At 38.7% G+C, this 19,811-nt stretch overlaps 1 protein-coding gene across 1 annotated transcript in view; it reads left to right on the forward strand.

Annotated features, from left to right (window-relative positions):
* Positions 1-19,416, forward strand: part of LOC106087774 (thioester-containing protein 1 allele R1) — a 52,797-nt gene extending 33,381 nt beyond the window's left edge. Inside the window, exons 10-12 of the mRNA XM_013252938.2 lie at positions 6,360-6,884; positions 7,862-8,653; positions 17,999-19,416. Coding sequence (XP_013108392.2) covers positions 6,360-6,884; positions 7,862-8,653; positions 17,999-19,324 — 2,643 coding nt within the window. The 3' untranslated portion in view covers positions 19,325-19,416. The remainder of the gene's footprint in view (positions 1-6,359; positions 6,885-7,861; positions 8,654-17,998) is intronic.
* The last annotated feature ends 395 nt before the right edge of the window (positions 19,417-19,811 follow it).

Here is a 19,811-nt window from a genome sequence, read left to right on the forward strand (position 1 = left end):
TAAAATGCTGTCAACAACATCCTTGTTGACAAATGCAAATCGCTTGCATCGTAGTGTAAACGGGATTAGAAAATTATCTCAAATCAAGTGGGTTTGGTCTTTGGGGGTAAACGTGGTTTAACACCTCTGTAGCTGCCGCAGAGTATATAAAGATTCCAGTTGTCGTTTTTCAAGCCCGATCTTACAAAGAAGACGATGCATTCACTTTCGGTCTAACAAATTATAGCTCATCTGGCAGCTTCTGCGCCTGCTGCCATATAATTTTTCGGTGGGTACACACTCTGAATCGTCTTCTGCGATTCGGAACTATCCTCATACACGAAAATCTTTTTTTAATACTTGCTGTTATGTTGTAACAAGATTAACATTTCCATCCGTACATAAGAGTGTGCCGATGGCAAACCAATCAGCATAGTTACCTTTATTCTTAGGTAACATTTTTGGACTTTAGAGGACACTGTGGTGTTGCTGGCATTTTCTATGAACTTAGTAAAGCGTTTGAACTTATTACCTCTACTGTGGTACAGGGTATTATAACTTATTTTGTATGCCGACGATATATGTCTACTATACTGTATGTGGAACGTGATTCATCGTTATTATTTGAGTATGCACGCATTAACAAGTTGCATATTATTCCCTTATAAGATTCAGACCTCATTTCGTTTTGATACAAGTAATAGCTTCAGATCCAATCCATAGACCAGTACCGGGTGAACCCGGTCCTTAGAGACTGGATAAACCATATGCCAAGAAACAGGTGGATAAATTGTGTATCAGATGGCATAAATATAAGGGAGAAAGTGGCACAAGGCACGCCACAGGGGGGCATTTCATCGCCACTCCTATGGGAGACCACCATTAATGATATATACGGATGCTGACTGAAGAGGGATTTGAACCAGACTGCTACGTAGGCGATGTTATAATACTTCTAAGAGGTAAGGATCCGAACGAGCTATGCAGAAGGGCCGAAAGGGTCTTGCATATGGCATATGACTGGACTAGACCCAGAGTTCTCAATGTTAACCCAGAGAAGACTAAAATATGTCTGTTCACGAGGAAGACGAAGGTGGGCCAATTTAACGCACCACGAAGAGGTTTCCGATCGGATACCTAAGATAAACTTTGAAGTGGAGTGCGAGGCACTGCATTGAGAACCCATGGACTGAGATCTGTTTTAGACTGCCTGACCATAATACGGTCCTGTATGCGGAGATCCAGGCGATCACGGAATGCGTGAGGTGGTGTGGTGTGGTGACGTCGAGTTTGAACATCTTTCCCGACAGTAAAATTGCCATAAGGACAATAACAACCAAGACGCTAAGGTCACGAACAGTCTTTCAGTGCAAAATCCACATCGTTTGGACGCCGGGCGATTTGGCGATGAAGGCCAGAGGACTGCCTTTAATAAACTTGGTTAACCAGAAAACTTTCGGGTCAATGCAGTCCGAGTTAAGGGAGTAGGCGACGAACGCGCATGCAATATTGTGGAACAGTGAAACGGTCGGTAGGACGGCGAAAATCCTATGGGGGATCCAGATCGTAAAAGACGAGGCTATTACTGAAAGGAAGCAAGAAGGAGGTCAGTATAGCTATTGGTATCATAACGGGACACATAGCACTACGAGCTCACTTATGTAAAATCGGTGTGGCAAGTGATAGCATGTGTAGGGCATGCGGGGAAGATGATGAGACGTTGGAGCATTTCCTTTGTCATTGCCCCGCTTTCGCGTCCAACAGAAACCGGTACTTAGGTGGAGATACAATATCAGACAACTTAGGGGAGTGACATTGAAAACAATTAAGGATTTTGTAAGTAGCACGGAAATTCTTATTTAAAATTTTCTTTTTAGAGATTACTTTATAGTTTTTAGAGGACACAACAAACCGATTACTGGCTTAGGTGTATGTCCATAGTGGCATGGGACGGATTAATATCCTTTTCAACCTAACCTAACCCTAATGTCGAAGTGAAACAACTAAACAAAGGATCAAATATTCTGGTTGTCAAAGTCTTAATAATGTACCTTTGGATATTATATCGGTAATAAGTGTAGCCATTTTTAAAGTAAAATTAAAAGAACTTTTGCTACGAAATATTGATGAACTTCTGGCATAATTAATTTAATTACATAACAAATCTTTGATTTTTTTAATAAAAATGCTTTTAATTGAATATTTGCCAGGTTAGGTTAGGTTAAAGTGGCAGTCTGCCATCAGACTAACTTACAAGAGAAAGATGATAACTTCTAGTTCCTACCGTTGAACCTGTTGCACTGAGGAACTAATTCCTGATCATGATCTGGGGTTGGAAATTCCAAGTAATAGCTTTAGCCCTCTAAATAAAACCGTGAACGATGACGAAGTGTACCCAATATTTTGTGAGATATCGAAGATAAGTGAACAGATAAAAGCGAATTTTCGCTTGTGTGATAATGACCCTTAATTTTTATGTCAGACTAGCTGACCCGGGCCTGCTCCGCTGCGCCTTCTTTTACTTTATATTCCTTGGAATATTTATTTTCGACAATTAAAGAGCTTTATATGAAATACCATGCTACGAATATAGTATATCGCTTGACTAATTGTTTAACAGTATAAATACCTTTGTCCGAATCCCATATAATCTTTATTGGTTTACGAATTTTAGTTTGGATGTAAGGTGTACTCCATTCTTAAAATACTTTATTTCAGCCCGCTACTCTCATGATGTCTGATTTAGGGGTGTATTCGGGGGTGAGGTGGTCCACCAGGCACTTGGCCCTGAAAAAAATATCAGCATCATGATCTTCTTTCAAAAGCCATTTATTTAAACCCCATATTGCCATTGTTTTAGGGGAGTTTACACGATGAGGGGTCCTCCCCCTAACACATGGCCTAAAATAGGTTATCAAATTCGTTTTCAAATCTTAAATACCACATATTGGCATGGTCGAAAAATTTTTACCTTTTGCGGGGTGTTTTGGGGAAGGGGTGATACCCTAAATACATGGTTCTAAATTTGGATATCAAATTCGTATTCTACTCCCAAATACCTTTATTTGAGCCCTATTTTGCGATGGTCACTAAAAAATTGCTGCTTGTGGGGTATTTTGGGAAAGGTGTTGACCCCCAGAAAATTGGTCCCGAAAGTGGGTATCAATTCTTGCCCTACCCCCAGAACCCAGAACATGGTCAGTAAATAAGTCCGATTTAGGGGTGTTTTGGAGATTGGGGTGGTCCTCCAAACACTAAACCCAGAAAATATATCAGCAACGTCCTCTATTCTCATATATCAATATATCATTTATTTGAACCCCATATTGCGATCGGCCTCAACATTGGATATCAATTTCATTTTCTAATCTCATTTAAACTCCTTATTGGAAAAGTCAGCAAATATGTCCGGTTTTGGGGTATTGGCCCTAAAAACTATAAATAATTAGTTCCACTCTCTTTAAGACAAAAATTGTCTTGATGAGCAAATACGTTCTATTTGGGGGTTGCTATGGTGGTGGGACATCCCCTAGACAGTTGGTCCCTATTGTTGACATCAGATACGTGGTCTACTCCCAAATACCTTCAATTTGAGTCCCATATTTCCATAGTCGGCAAACATAACCGGCTTGGGGGGTGTTTTGGGATATGGGCGGCCACTCAGTGAGTTGGCCTTGAAAATATATATCGGATTCGTGTTCCACTCTAAAAACCCTTTTATTTGAGCCTCATATTGCAAAAGTCAGCAAATTCTTACTATTGGGGTGGTGTTGCGGGGGTGGGGTGGCCCCATAGACACTTTTCCCAAATATTGATATCAGATTCGTGCTTTACTATTTTACTATCGGTTCAGCCGTTTCTGAGTCTATAAGGAACACACAAACCTACAAACAAACACAAATTAAATTTTATAATATATAAGATTCATACACTACACCCAAAAAGCTTTCCTCATCGCTCTATTCGCACTTTTGGAGGGTTTTCCGGAGTAGAGGCGACCCCTTAACACTTGGTTCCAATTTTTTTATCCATTTAGTACTCTACCTCCAAATACCTTTTATTTAAATCCTGTGTGGTACCTATCGGTTTATACGCCTTTATCGTAGGGTTTTTGTATTGCAGCGTTTCCCCTAGGTACTTAACATCAAATTTAAATATCAGATTTTTGGGTTCGGTTAAGGTTATATATAAGAGTTTGGCCTGAGATTTGCAAAACCTTTTGGGGCTTTGCTCTTCAGACCTATGTAATTCCATCACCCTTACTTAAAATTTACCAAACCTCTCTCTAACACATCTATATACCGGACTTTTTTCATTTCTTTGAGCTACTTATGAAATCTTTATATGTAGCTTCTACAACCATGTTGGAGTGAATTGTCGTTAACCCTCTTTGCTTTCATTTTTGACTTCTAATTGGTCTTTTTAGATTGGCAATCTAACGAATTAGCTGGCTTATGAACAAATAAAACGCTCTTCCCACTAAATCCTTCTTACTTTAACATTGACCAACACAAACACTAATTCCGAAAATCAAATATCAACGAAACAAAAATATAAGTTATTGTAATTATAAATAAAATTTTCTCGGAGTTCCCAAGAGTAATTTTATTAAAATTTGTGGCAATTTTTTGCATTCCAGAAGGTTTAATCATTGAAAAACTATGCTGTTTTCTCCCTCTTCTTGTCATTCAGCGTCATAGGCGGACATGCAAATCTCTACGCTACGGGGGCCTCCGTTGGTGGAATGTTGACAATCGGGTTGTTTTATTTACCCCCTAATCGGATTTTCTCGCTTATTTTGTATGCAATACTGCATGCATTACTAAGCGGTCCATCTTATCTCCGTCTATTAATAATGATTTTTGTTGGAAATCGTGTAAAATATGGTGTCATCATTCAAACGGAATGACAATTATTACAAGAGGAAGATTGCAACATATTTATTATATTCATTTTGTCATTCCGTTGCTGCAACAACGGACTGATTCGATGCAACACATCGAAATATCCGTTTCGGACCATATAAAGAATATATATTATTGATCAGCGTAAAAATCTACGACGATCTAGCTATGTCCATCCGTCTGTCGGTTGAAATCACGCTACAGTCTTTAAAAATAGAGATATTAAGCTGAAACTTTGCACAGATTCTTTTTCGTCCATAAGCAGGTTAAGTTGGAAGATGAGCTATATCGGACTATATCCTGATATAAGCCCATATATACCGATCCGCTGATTTAGCGTCTTAGGCCCATAAAAGCCACATTTATCATCCGATTTTTTTTTTGACATTTGGGACAGTGGTTGTTTTAGGCCCTTCGACATCCTTCTTCAATTTGGCCCAGATCAGTCCATATTTGGATATAGCTGTCATATAAACCGATCCGCCGATTTAGGGTCTTAGGTCAATAAAAGTCACATTTATTATCCGATTTTGCTGAAATTTGGGACAGTGAGTTTTGTTAGGCCCTTCGAAATCTTTCTTCAATTTGGCCCAAATCAGTCTAGATTTGGATATAGCTGTCATGTAGGCCGATCCGCCGATTTAGGGTCTTAGGCCCATAAAAGCCAGATTTATTATCCGATTTTGCTGAAATTTGGGACAGTGAGTTGTATTAGGCCAGTCGACATTCTTCTTCAATTTTGCCCAGATCAATCCTGATTTGGATGTAGCTGCCATACAGACCGATCTCTTAATTTAAGGTTTTGGCCCCATAAAAGGCAAATTTATAATCAGATTTCGGTGAAATTTGACACATCCGTGTCGTATATGGTTCAGATCGGTCTATTTTTGGATATGGCTTCCAAAAAGACCAATATTTTGTTCTACAAAATTAAACAATGATTTGTACTTATTAGACCACTCAACGTCCGTGTTGAATTTGGTCCAAATCGGACCAGTTTTCGGTATAGATGCCATGGGGGCATAAATAATCCATTTTTCTCCAGATTATGACGAAAGGTGATTTACATATATACCCCAGGTGGTGGGTATCCAAAGTTCGGTCCGGCCGAACTTTATGCCTAACTTGTTTAATGATTAAAACTTCTGAAATTCAAAAATAGCTACGAATTTCAATGAAATCACAATTTTGAACTCCGAGAAACATTATTTCCGATTAAAATTACTTTTGTTTTGTTTAGTGTTATTGTTGTGGCCATGTGGCAAGGTTTCGGATGAGTGTCAGAGTTGGTCAACGTTAAAACGTATCTTTCCATAAGCTAGCGAATCCGATAGATTGGCAAATAAAACAGACCAATATACTCAGTATCTACTGCTTCTCGAAGTCTTTGGATATCGCTTGTCCTGTTACTGCTTGAATTTTCGACTAACACTATTATCTATAAATATCTAAATTATATATATTTCCTATTTTCAGAGCTATGTTGTTAAATATCGCAACACAATACAGAAGGCATTAGATTTTCTTGCAGCTAACATAAGCAAAGTGAAAAAAATCTATGATTTATCCATTGTAGCTCATTTACTACAAAAGGCTGAACATCCATCGTTTCAAGAAATTTGGCAAAAAATACAAGCACAACAACAACAAAAGCACTATCGTAAATGGTGGTCTGGAAAAGTAGCCAGCTGGCAAAAAGATGTTGAGATAACATCGTATGTTCTTATGACACAACTAGCCACAAATCGAACTAGTCTCTCAGATGATCAGCCCATACTAAAATGGTTAATCTCACGCCGTAACGAAATGGGAGGATTTGCCTCGACACACGATACTGTATTGGGATTGCAGGCTCTGGTGAAGTTTTCGGAAAAGTATAGCAACATGCATGATGTAAATATGAAAATTCTCTACACCGCTAAGAGTTCTGAAAGTCAAATTTTAGATAAAAATACATTGTCAGTGGACCCCACGATGGCGCTAGTTTTGCAGACACAAGATGTGAGTATACGCACTTGTTAAATAGTACGCCCAGAGAAAAGTTGATACCAAACGTGCTCACTTCAGTATCATACAGTATTGAGAGTAAATCAACACTGTATGGTATAAAAACAATACCGGATGAAACACAAAATGATTAGTACCGTTTGGTATTGGTTTTAATACCAAACCGTAATTGGTTTTAGTACTAAACCTATATTGATTGTTCCACCCCCTAATGAAACAAAAAAAAACATTGAAAATAATTTTATTCTAATTTTATATCGATTAATTATGTTAATAATTACAAAAAGTAATGTTAAACCGCGACCAACTTCAATTCTTTGCATTCTGCAATTGATTCCATATCCATTGATTCCCAGAAGTGGGTTTTACATGAATACACCAACACAGCATCGTTTTCCACACAAGTGACTATCATGTTTTTGATGTTGAATGTCCTTAGAATTTGTACTATTTCAATTTTCGCCGATTTCGAGTATTTGGTTTTTGCGCACTCAAATTGTATTAAAACATATTGTTTATTTGTTTAACAAATATTTTATAATGGCGTCAATATTTTAAGTACAAGGCTCAACAGCACTTCTGGCGCGATGACAAGAATACAAATGTGAAACCGTCAATTCTCAATAGCCTCCTTTGTCTGGCATTGAATTGATACCAAATGGTATTACAAATCATTTCCATGGCGCGAATAAAATAATACCAGGCGGTATTGGCAAAGTAAGTCATTTTTCTATCAGTGTATGTTTCAATTAGACTTTCGTTTCTCAGTTCAAATTGCACTAAAATGAAAGGAAGAATGAATATAAGGAGAAACTACGTAATTAAACTAAGTTCGATGCACATAAAATATCACAGTTTTTATAGCTCTCTCTACTTTTTTTTATTAATTTAATCATTTAATATATAAACAAATAAAAATAAACTAAGTTACCGACCAACCAATAGCAATTCTAATTTTTTACTCTATACAGCTGCCCAGGACTAGTCGAATATTGGATGTACAAGCTAATGGATCTGGTCAAGTATTGCTGCAGCTCTCCTATCGTTACTACAAATTGGACGAGGGGCTACATCTCTCCTCACATTTTCAAATTCAATCCAAAGTCGTAATGGACAACATTGATGTAATGAATCTGGAAGTATGTTTTACCAATAAACCGCCTGAAGCCAGGGACGATGATGATGAAACTAAAACTATAATAATGGAGGTTAACTTTCCAACTGGGTTTATTGTTAACGCTGATAATAAAAACAATCTCACAAAACACAAACTCATTCAAAGGATTGAATCGAAAAGCTACGAAACAGCACTGATCATTTACTTTCGAAAACCAGAGAGCGAAATTAGGGAATGCTTCCATTTCATAGCCCATCGCATACACAATGTGAAGCTTCAAAAGAGAGCGGCAATTATTGTCTACGACATTTACAATCTTACCAGACATGATATTGTTTTTTACAATTTACCATCTGATATACCTGATGGCAGAAGTTTAAAGAACGTAAATTTAGAGTTAGACCAATTTCTACCTGTATCTTCCCGTCCAAAAAAACGTGCCACTTACGTCCCTAGCACTTTGGAACAGCTTCTTGACGAGAAGCTTCAAGATGTTATCAGCAAATTTGATTTGATTCCTCTAGAATCAATTTTAAAAGACATTAAAGATGATAGTGCCAAGCTTAACAACGAGACTGCTACCATTTCTGATCGTCTTAAGCAAATCGACTCGAATGTGGCTGATTTATTAAGAACAAATATGAAGGTAAGTAAGAGACATTCACCTAAGTTTTGCTTGCCCAAAAATTTTTTAGTACGTGGTACTGTAAGATCTACCTGGGTGGATCTTACAGTACTACTACCATATTTGCGCCAAAAATCCATACTGATGTAAAGAAAAACAAGTAAAAGCGTACTAAGTTCGGCCGGGCCGAATCTTATATACCCTCCACCATGGAACGCATTTGTCGAGTTCTTTTCCCGGCATCTCTTCTTAGGCAAAACAGAATATATGAAAAGATTTGCTCTGCTATTAGAGCGATATCAAGATATGGTCCGGTTTGGACCACATTTAAATTATATGTTGGAGACCTGTGTAAAATGTCAGCCAATTCGAATAAGGATTGCGCCCTTTGGGGGCTCAAGAAGTAAAATAGAGAGATCGATTTATATGGGAGCTGTATCGGGCTATATACCGATTCAGACCATAATAAATACGTATGTTAATGGTCATGAGAGAATCCGTCGTACAAAATTTCAGGCAAATCGGATAATAATTGCGACCTCTAGAGGCTCAAGAAGTCAAAACCCCAGATCGGTGTATATGGCAGCTATATCAGGTTATGGACCGATTTGAACCATACTTGGAACAGTTATTCGATATAATAACAAAACACGACGTGCAAAATTTCATTCCAATCGGATAAGAATTGCGCACTCTAGAGGCTCAAGAAGTCAAGACCCAAGATCGGTTTATATGGCAGCTATATCAGGTTATGGACCGATTTGAACCATACTTGGCACAGTTGTTGAATATCATAACAAAACACGTCGTGCAAAATTTCATTCCAATCGGATAAGAATTGCGCACTCTAGAGGCTCAAGAAGTCAAGACCCAAGATCGGTTTATATGGCAGATATATCAAAACATGGACCGATATGGCCCATTTACAATACCAACCGACCTACACTAATAAGAAGTATTTGTGCAAAATTTCAAGCGGCTAGCTTTACTCCTTCGGAAGTTAGCGTGCTTTCGACAGACAGACGGACGGACGGACGGACAAACGGACGGACATAGCTAGATCGACATAAAATTTCACGACGATCAAGAATATAAAGGGTGATTTTTTTGAGGTTAGGATTTTCATGCATTAGTATTTGACAGATCACGTGGGATTTCAGACATGGTGTCAAAGAGAAAGATGCTCAGTATGCTTTGACATTTCATCATGAATAGACTTACTAACGAGCAACGCTTGCAAATCATTGAATTTTATTACCAAAATCAGTGTTCGGTTCGAAATGTGTTCATTCACCGTAACGTTGCGTCCAAAAGCATCTTTGAAAAAATACGGTCCAATGATTCCACCAGCGTACAAACCACACCAAACAGTGCATTTTTCGGGATGCATGGGCAGTTCTTGAACGGCTTCTGGTTGCTCTTCACTCCAAATGCGGCAATTTTGCTTATTTACGTAGCCATTCAACCAGAAATGAGCCTCATCGCTGAACAAAATTTGTCAAAATTTGAACACATTTCGAACCGAACACTGATTTTGGTAATAAAATTCAATGATTTGCAAGCGTTGCTCGTTAGTAAGTCTATTCATGATGAAATGTCAAAGCATACTGAGCATCTTTCTCTTTGACACCATGTCTGAAATCCCACGTGATCTGTCAAATACTAATGTATGAAAATCCTAACCTCAAAAAAATCACCCTTTATATACTTTATGGGGTCTCAGACGAATATTTCGAGTAGTTACAATCAGAATGACGAAATTAGTATACCCCCCATCTTATGGTGGAGGGTATAATAGAAGAAAACACCAAAACACAACAACCCTTCCAACCTCTTCTCTTCCCCAGTAGTCTCTTTAAATAGAAAAACATATTAGCCCAAATCGAACAATTTCTTCTCGGACAGATTAAACATGAGTTGGGTAAAGCCCAGTGCCTGGACATATGGGAAGGTGTTCCCATCCCACCCGTAAAATACATTTTCATGCCCATCAGCATGGGATGGGGGTAAGCTAATCTAATTCTAAATTTAAGTAGCAGTCGGCCAATTGGACTCAGACGTTTGCGAATGTTCGCATCTGTTAAATTAGACAAGTTCTCAAAGAAATGAGAACCTACAGTGGAACTCCTTCTGACTACCAGTGAGGCAGTCCTCGACGTCCATACAACAACAAAATTTTTCAAAAAATTTTGCCCATGAACATTCCACTAAGGAATAGAGACAAACTTCTCACATATCAATGAGTGCAGTCCGATTCAAGTTTTAAGCTCAATGATTTTGGTAGCCGAGTCCGAACGGCGTGCCACAGTGCGACACCTCTTTGGAGAGAAGTTTTACATGGCATAGTACCTCACAAATGTTGCCAGCATTTGGAGGGGAAAACCACCGCTGAAAATTTTTTCCGATGGTCTCGCCTGGATTCGGACCCAGGCGTTCAGCGTCATAGGCGAACATGCTAACCTCTACGCTATGATAGCCTCCTCCACGTCCATACAGCTTTTGCAAAAGTCGTTACTTGCAACATTCTATACCCCCAAGGAGACAGGTGCCACAGTAGGTAATTTGTATTTCCTGCTGGAAAAAAACACTTCTGTCTTACGGATTTACGAATAGGCCACTTTCGGTACGGTTTCCCTGCTTTCGGAATGAAAATTATTTTTGTGTCTCTCCATCCCAAAGGTATGTACGACACGCTGATAAAAGCAGAGTATATTTCCCTAAGCCAAGGAGCCAGTTTACCGGACACAACTTGTAATTTAACCGGTGGCTCATCATCAGGGCATTGCACCTTAAAGGAGTCAAAACTTGTTAACGTTCAAAGAATTTTCGACTTAGATAAAATTTTCCCAATAACCTCCGACGAATGCAATGCATACAACCCCTTCTGGCTCCACGTTGTCCGTTGGAGAATTTCCCGGGAAATGTGTGTCAACGAGAAGTTAATGCATCCCACCGTGATAAATTTCCAAAAAAAATAGGATCTTTCTAGACTTTTCCAGCTCGCCCTTGTATTTTCTTAGCTCAGCCTTGTGGACGTCCCAATCGTGTGATGCACTTATGGTTTTCGCCCTGTTGAAACGTTTTTTTGCCACTCTTCCTTAAACCAACCAAATCTGCGGTCTGTTTGACCCTTCGCCAGGATATACTGACACAAGCGATTTATTCAGGGCCTTCGCGATCCATTTGATTATTATGTCTATTTTCTCTTCAGTTTCCACTTCTCTTTCTGGTCTAGAAGATACAGTCGTGTAAAATATTTGCCGAAATTGATTCCAATCCGCTTTTTTCTGTTTATCCGAGGGATCACATCTGCAATATCCCGCCCAAGGCTGAAACTCAAATAACGATGTTCAGAGAAGCTATGGTCAACCATCACTTCCCAGTCGAATATCCTTCCGCTTATATTTTTCGCTACAAAGGGAACATCTAGAACCTCCTGCCTGTTCCTGGTAATAATGGTCAGTTTATTCTCTTTATTATAAATCGCCAGAATGCAACTCATAGTATATTCGATATGCAGCCCACCCCTCTCGTTGATTTCCCCACATCTGGTGATGTGCATTACCATCACTCCCTACAGTGAGGCTCTTTTCCTTGCAGAAGCGGCTTCAACCAGCAACTAAAGGCCTGAAGGCGGCATCTATGAGTCGTGTGTCATATAATTTCAATGCTGGCTACTTCTGAATCTTCAGTGCTTATCGAAGAAAAACATTTATACTACCCTTTGCAAGAATAACAAGTAAAAAGGCGTTAAGTTCGGCCGGGCAGACCTTTGGATACCCACCACCTCTGGTATATATGTAAACCACCTTTCGTCAAAATCCGGTGCAAAATGTATACCTTATGCCTCATAGCAGCTATATTGAAATATGTTCCGATTTGGATCAAATACTTATAAGTACAAGTCATCGTTCAATTGTATATAACACAAGTAAAAAGGCGTTAAGTTCGGCCGGGCCGAACTTTGGATACCCACCACCTCGGGTATATATGTAAACCACCTTTCATCAAAATTCGGTGAAAATTTCATACCTTATGTCCCATAGCAGTTATATCAAAATATGTTCCGATTTGCACCAAATACTAATAAGTATAGTAGCTATATCTAAAAATAAACCGATCCGAACAATATACGACACGGATGTCGAAAAGCCTAACATGTCATTGTGGCAAATTTCAGTGAAATCAGATTATAAATACGCCTTTTATGGGGCCAAGACTTTGAATCGAAATATCGGTCGACATGGCAGCTATATCCAAATCTGGACCGATTTGGGCCAAGGTGCAGAAAAATGTCGAAGAGCCTAACACAAAGCACTGTCCCAAATTCCGGCGAAATCGGACAATAAATGCCCCTTTTATGGGCCCAAAACTTTAAATCGAGAGATCGGTCTATATGGCAGCTATATTCAAATGTGGGCCGATCTGGGCCAAATTAAATAAGGACTTCGAAGAGCCTAACTTAACTCACTGTCTCAAATTTCAGCGACATCGGTTAATAAATGCGTCTTTTATGGCCCCTAACCCTAAAACCGAGATATCGGTCTATATGGCAGCTAAATCCAAATCTGGACCGATCTGTGCGATATTGCAGAAGTATATCAAGGGGCTTAACCATACTCACTGTCCCAAACTTCAGCAAAATCGGATAATAAATGTGGCTTTAATGGGCCTAAGACCCTAAACCGATGTGGACAAAATTGACGAAGAATGTCGAAGGGCCTAACGCAATTCACTGTCCCAAATTTCATCAAAATCGGATAATAAATGTGGCTTTTGTGGGCCTAAGAACCTAAATCGGAGGATCGGTCTATATGGCAGCTATATCCAAATCTGAACCGATCTGGGGCTAATTAACGAAGGAAGTCGAATGGCCTAACACAACTCACTGTCCCAAATTTAAGACACTAAATCGGCGGATCGGTCAATATGGGGGCTATATCAAGATATAGTCCGACATAGCCCATCTTCGAACTTAACCTGCTTATGGACAAAAAAAGATTCTGTGCAAAGTTTCAGCTCAATATCTCTACTTTTAAAGACTGTCGCGTGATTTCAACAGAGAGACGGACGGACATGACTAGATCGTCTTAGATTTTTACGCTGATCAAGAATATATTACTTTATAGGGTCGGAAATGGATATTTCGATGTGTTGCAAACGGAATGACAAAATTAATATACCCCCATCCTTTGGTGGGGGTTTAAAAATTTTCAAAAGAGATAGGACAGAGCCCTGGCGTACACATGCGGTCAATTTATGCTCACTGGATGAGAACCCAACTACAGCAACCCTACACTCAACCAAATTTGTTATTCAAAACAGCAAAAATGTTAGCTAACAGCAGTTTTTGTCTGCTGAAAACGGAAAAGCAGACATAGGCCTGCTGTATTAGCAAACATTTCTTACTGCTATTTCAACTAACAAAATCTGCTGTTCTAAATACACAAGTCTGCTGAAAAAAAATTGTATGCTACTTTTTATGGTTGTTAGAAGAGATGATTTTAATTTGGGGAATATTACTGCAAAGAAGCTACCTGATCCAGGCTACCTGGACATGACGGGCAGGGCTTTTTATACCCACCACTGAAGGATGGGGGTATATTCATTTTGTCATTCCGTTTGCAACACATCGAAATATCCATTTCCGACCCTATAAAGTATATATATTCTTGATCAGCGTAAAAATCTAAGACGATCTAGACATGTCCGTCCGTCTGTCCGTCTGTCTGTTGAAATCACGCTACAGTCTTTAAAAATAGAGGTATTGAGCTGAAATTTTGCACAGACTTTTTTTTTTGTCCATAAGCAGGTTAAGTTCGAAGATGGGCTATATCGGACTATATCTTGATATAGCCCCCATATAGACCGATCCTTCGATTTAGGCTCTTAGGCCCATAATAGCCTCATTTATTATCCGATTTTGCTGAAATTTGGGACAGTGAGTTGCGTTAGGCCCTTCGACATCCTTCGTCAATTTGGCCCAGATCGGTCCAAATTTGGATATAGCTGCCATATAGACCGATCCTCCGATTTAAGGTCTTAGGCCCATAATAGCCTCATTCATTATCCGATTTTGCTGAAATTTAGGACAGTGAGTTGTGTTGAGCCCTTCGACATCTTTCGTCATTTTGGCCCAGATCGGTCCAGATTTGGATATAGCTGCCATATAGACCGATCCGCCGATTTAGGGTCTTAGGCCCATAATAGCTTCATTTATTATCCGATTTTGCTGAAATTTGGGACAGTGAGTTGCGTTAGGCCCTTCGACATCCTTCGTCAATTTGGCCCAGATCGGTCCAAATTTGGATATAGCTGCCATATAGACCGATCCTCCGATTTAAGGTCTTAGGCCCATTAAAGCCGCATTTATTATCCGATTTTGCTGAAATTTGGGACAGTGAGTTGCGTTAGGCCCTCCGACATCTTTCTTCAATTTGGCACTGATCGGTTCAGATTTGGATATAGCTGCCATGTAGACCGATCTCTCGATTTAAGGTTTTGGGCCCATAAAAAGAGCATTTATTGTCCGATGTCGCCGAAATTTGGGACAGTGAGGTGTGTTGGGCTATTCGATGTTGGTCTTCAATTTGGCTCAGATCGAACCAGATTTGGATATAGCTGTTCAACCGATCTCTCGGTTGAACAATGACTTGTACTTATAAGCATTTGGTCTAAATCGTCTATATAGACATATAGCTGCTATGGGGCATAAGGTATGCATTTTTCACTGGATTTTGACGAAAGGTTGTTCACATATATACCCGAAGTGGTGGGTATCCAAAGTTCGGCCCGGCCGAACTTAACGCCTTTTTACTTGTTGTATCTAAATTTAAAGAAAAACCAGTAAGGAAAGGCAAAAGACTGAAGGAGCCGACTATATAACACCCTACACCACCGAGTAATACTTTTAATAGATAGCGCTTATTTCCAAATTCATTTATATCGAAAGGTAGACTTTAATTTTGCATACCTTTTGAAATAACGAATAGGACCTTATACGATTTTCTTACGATGGGACACAAATTGTGGCTTCTACAGCCTTAAAAGTCGAAACGCATAAAATATATATATGGGAGTATTATCTAAATCGATTTTGATGAAATTTTGCACACGTATTGGGATGTCAACTAAACCATCTCATGAAAAATTTTGTAGAGATCGCACCAAAATTGTGGCTTCTAAATCCTTAAAAGGCCATATCGGATGAACAATATATATGAGAGCTATGTCTAAATCTGGACCGATGTTTATGAAACTTTGCACACATATGAGGACGTTGAATAAAACAGCCCATGACAAATTTTGTAAAGATCGGATCAAAATTGTGCCTGCTGCAGCCTTAAAAGACCATATTGGATGAAAGATACATATGGGAACTATATATAAATCTGATCCGATTATGATGAAATTTTGCACACATATTGAGAAAGTACTTTGTGCCAAATTTTGTAAAGATCGGACCAAAATTGTGCCTTCTACAGCCTTAATGGTCAAATCGTCCTTCATAATTAAGCAGCAGTCATTTTAAGCAAACAACAGACTTTTCAAAACTTTTATGCTGTAATAGCAGCATAAAAAAAACTACTGCAGCAAAATTATCTACAAATATTCAGCATACAGTGTTTACTATTTTCAGCCAACTTTTTTCTATGAGTGTATAATGCAATCTCTGAAGCCATTGACGACACCAAAAGAAACAAGATTTGATAGTAGTTCACCGTGCCAGACACTTACTTTCACCAAACTAGTGGATTGAGCGACTCCAGCATTCGGACAAAAATACCATGAGACCGCTCGTGGACCGATTTCTTCGGAAGCTTTACTGTTGTTCGCTAAGAAGGCCTTTAGACTGTAAATTCCTCACAATATGGTCATTAACCATGCTTTCCATAACCTTGGAGAGAGCGGAGCATATCGCAATTGGCTGGTAGTGCGCAGAGTTGTTCGCCTCGCCTTCTTCGGGATCGGTTGAACGTTCGCGACCTTCCAATGCGCCGGGAAAACTCCCGCATAGTAAGCAAGGTTGAAAGGATTCCGCAATTAATCGAGTTAAGTAAAAAAACGGGTTATTTCTGGGGATATGTCAATTATTATATACAAATTTCTTTATTAAAATTATACACATTTCTTAATTAAACAAAGATCTGAACCGATTTAGATGAAATTTTGCACACATATTGGGACGTCACAAAAAGCACTTCGTGCCAAATTTGGTAGAGATCGCACCAAAAGTGTGGCTCATACAGCTTTTAAAGGGCACATCGGATGAAAGATATATATGGGAGCTATATCTAAAACTGGACCGATTTGTTTCAAAATCAATATTGTTCGTCTTGGACCAAAAAAGACACTTATGCAAAATTTTGTGAAAATCGGACAACAAATGCGACCTGTACCTTGATTACTAAAATACATGGACATACAGACAGACGGACATAGCTAAATCGAATCAGGAAGTGATTCTAAACCGGTCCGTAAACTTATCGATGGGTCTAGCTCTTCTCCTTCTTAGGGTTGCAAACAAATGCACAAATCTATAATACCCTGTACCACAGTGGTGGTGTAGGGTATAAAAGTTATGAAAAGTAAGTATTCAGTGGTGATTGCAAACATCCACTGAGACACACAATAACATGTGTTTTATTTATTTATTTTTTTTTTTTTTTTTCTAACATCCCCTTCATAATTAAGCAGCAGTCATTTTCAGCATACAACAGACTTTTCAGCAGTTAGTCTGCTGCCCCGAAATTGTATTGTAGTTATACTGCTGCAATAGCAGAACTACTGCTACAATAGCAGCAAAATTTATTACAAATATTCAGCATACAGTGTTTGCTATTTTCATTGTATAGCGCAATCTCTAAGCGCCATTGCCGACACGAAAAGAAAAAAATTTTTTCAGTAGTGCACAGTGCCTGACATTTACTCTTACCAAACTGGTGGATTGAGCGACTCTAGCGTTCCGACAGAAATATCATGGATCGCTCGTGGAGCGATTTCTTCGGAAGCCATACTGTTAGCTAAAAAGGGCTTTAGACTGTAAATTCCTCATAAGATGGCGATTAACCATGCATTCCATAACCGTGGAGAAAGCGGAGCATATCGCAATTGGCCGGTAATACGCAGAGTTGTTCGCCTCACCTTCTTGGGGAACGGTTGAACGTTTGCAACCTTCCAATGCGCCGGGAAAATCCCCGAATGGCAAATTTCCTTATTAAACCAAGATTTTATTTTTCAGGGTACTTAGGAGTAAAATACGAATCTGATATCAAAATTTGCCGCCAAGTTCTTACTTGTTACTTCTGAAATTATGACTCCATGAGTAAAAATGGTGCCTTAACTTGTGTTTTCTTATTTTTATAGGCGAATATCCCAGAAAATGTAATCCTGCAACTTCCAGACATCTATCTTTTGACTTCGAATAAAATACCTCCATATTTTTATATCCACGCTGTGGCGTTTAAGCTTAGCGATACTAAAACGGTTGTGGACATTTGCTTTAACTACAACCAAAGACGAGCCGAAAGGGATAGAAATGAAGAAAGTATGACAATAATGCAAATAAACCTTCCTCCGGGCCTTGAGCTCATAGGTGAAAAACTCGAAAATGAAGCATTACAAAATAATACCAAAATTGAGTATCACAACTCTAAGAAAACCCTACTAGCTTATTTCGGAACACTGGAATCCAACAATGACTATTGCATGAGTATAACGGCTAGCCTGCTATTCTTCGACAATAATCCCTCAAAAGTCTCAATTGTTGTCTACGATTTGTATCATATGACCCGATATGGTATTGGCTTTTGTGAAATCCGACAAGACGGGCCTACGGATTCAAAAGATCAAGATGACATAATAGTCTTTCCGGATGATTTACGATATATTAATGTTGAAAAAAGAGATTTGAAAGAAGTTACTAAGCCAGAATCCAGTTTAAACAATTTTGATGAGAAAATTGCAGTAAAACTAAATACATACTATGAACATATCATTGATAAACTCTCAAATGTATCAAGGGAAGTGTCCTCAATCAAAGACGAAATCAAGAAACTAAAAATCTTCAATGAAAGAGAAGATGCTGCGGAAACTAGTGAAACTTTTGGAAAACTCACATTCGACTATTTAAAAACGCAGGACGAAATGGACAAACTTAGAAAGGAAGATGCAGATCTATGGCTAGAAATCATTACGAATTCAAATGATATATCTGACACATATCATGACATATCTAAGCTTAAAGAAGTTAACTCTCTTATATTGAAAAGAGTTTCAGGGATAAATGATGAAATCAACCCACTTAGAAAGTCATACCTAGCATTGAAAGGCGAAATTTCAAAACTCAAAGAAAACATTTCCACCTTACTATCTGAAGTGGACAAAATGAGAAATAAAAACCGGGAAGGGGCAAAGCAATCCTCTGATAACTCAAAAGCGAAGCAGGACATTGAAGTACTTAAGGCAGACATTCGTCAATTAATCGATGGAATAGCATTGCTGAGACAAGACAACCTCAGACTCAACGGAGATATAACTAATCTGAAAAACGAAAATTCTTTTCTCAGACACCAACTTGCCCAAATTTCGGAGTATTTGGAAACACAGACGCCATCTTATAGTTCAAATGGAGTCTACCCAGCAGATTGGAGCCCAAATGGGTACTACGGTTATGTAGCTACACCGAGGTAAGACCTCCAATTTCCAGCGACCGAAAATAAAATTTTATTGGTGTAAATTTATATTTCTTATCTCCTTAAAAATAAATTAACAACAAAAATTGATAACAAGTGTTGTTATTATAAATGGGGAAACGAATTGCTTTGGTAAATTAAAGCTGGCCAAGGCTTAGTTGGGTTAAGTTGAAAAGAGTGTGCGCATACTTATCCCCCCATGCCACTATGGACATACACCTAAGCCACTTATCGGACTGTTATGAGCTCTAAATACTAAAAAGTAATCTCCAAAAAGATAATCTTAGTCAGAAATTCCGTGCTACTTAGATTAGGTTAAATAAGATTTAAGATGAGTTGCACCGCTAGCGAAAATTTCTGTTGCAGCCAAGACATTTATGTCGTCACTGAAAAATAGTTGTGTAGAACACAAGACGGCGACAAACATCGATTTATGATTTTGGTCGAATTTCTATCATTTTTTGCTAACAAAAAACATATGTACT

The sequence above is a fragment of the Stomoxys calcitrans genome, chromosome 3, assembly GCF_963082655.1.
Source record: "Stomoxys calcitrans chromosome 3, idStoCalc2.1, whole genome shotgun sequence".
In the NCBI taxonomy this organism is placed as follows: Eukaryota; Metazoa; Arthropoda; class Insecta; order Diptera; family Muscidae; genus Stomoxys; species Stomoxys calcitrans.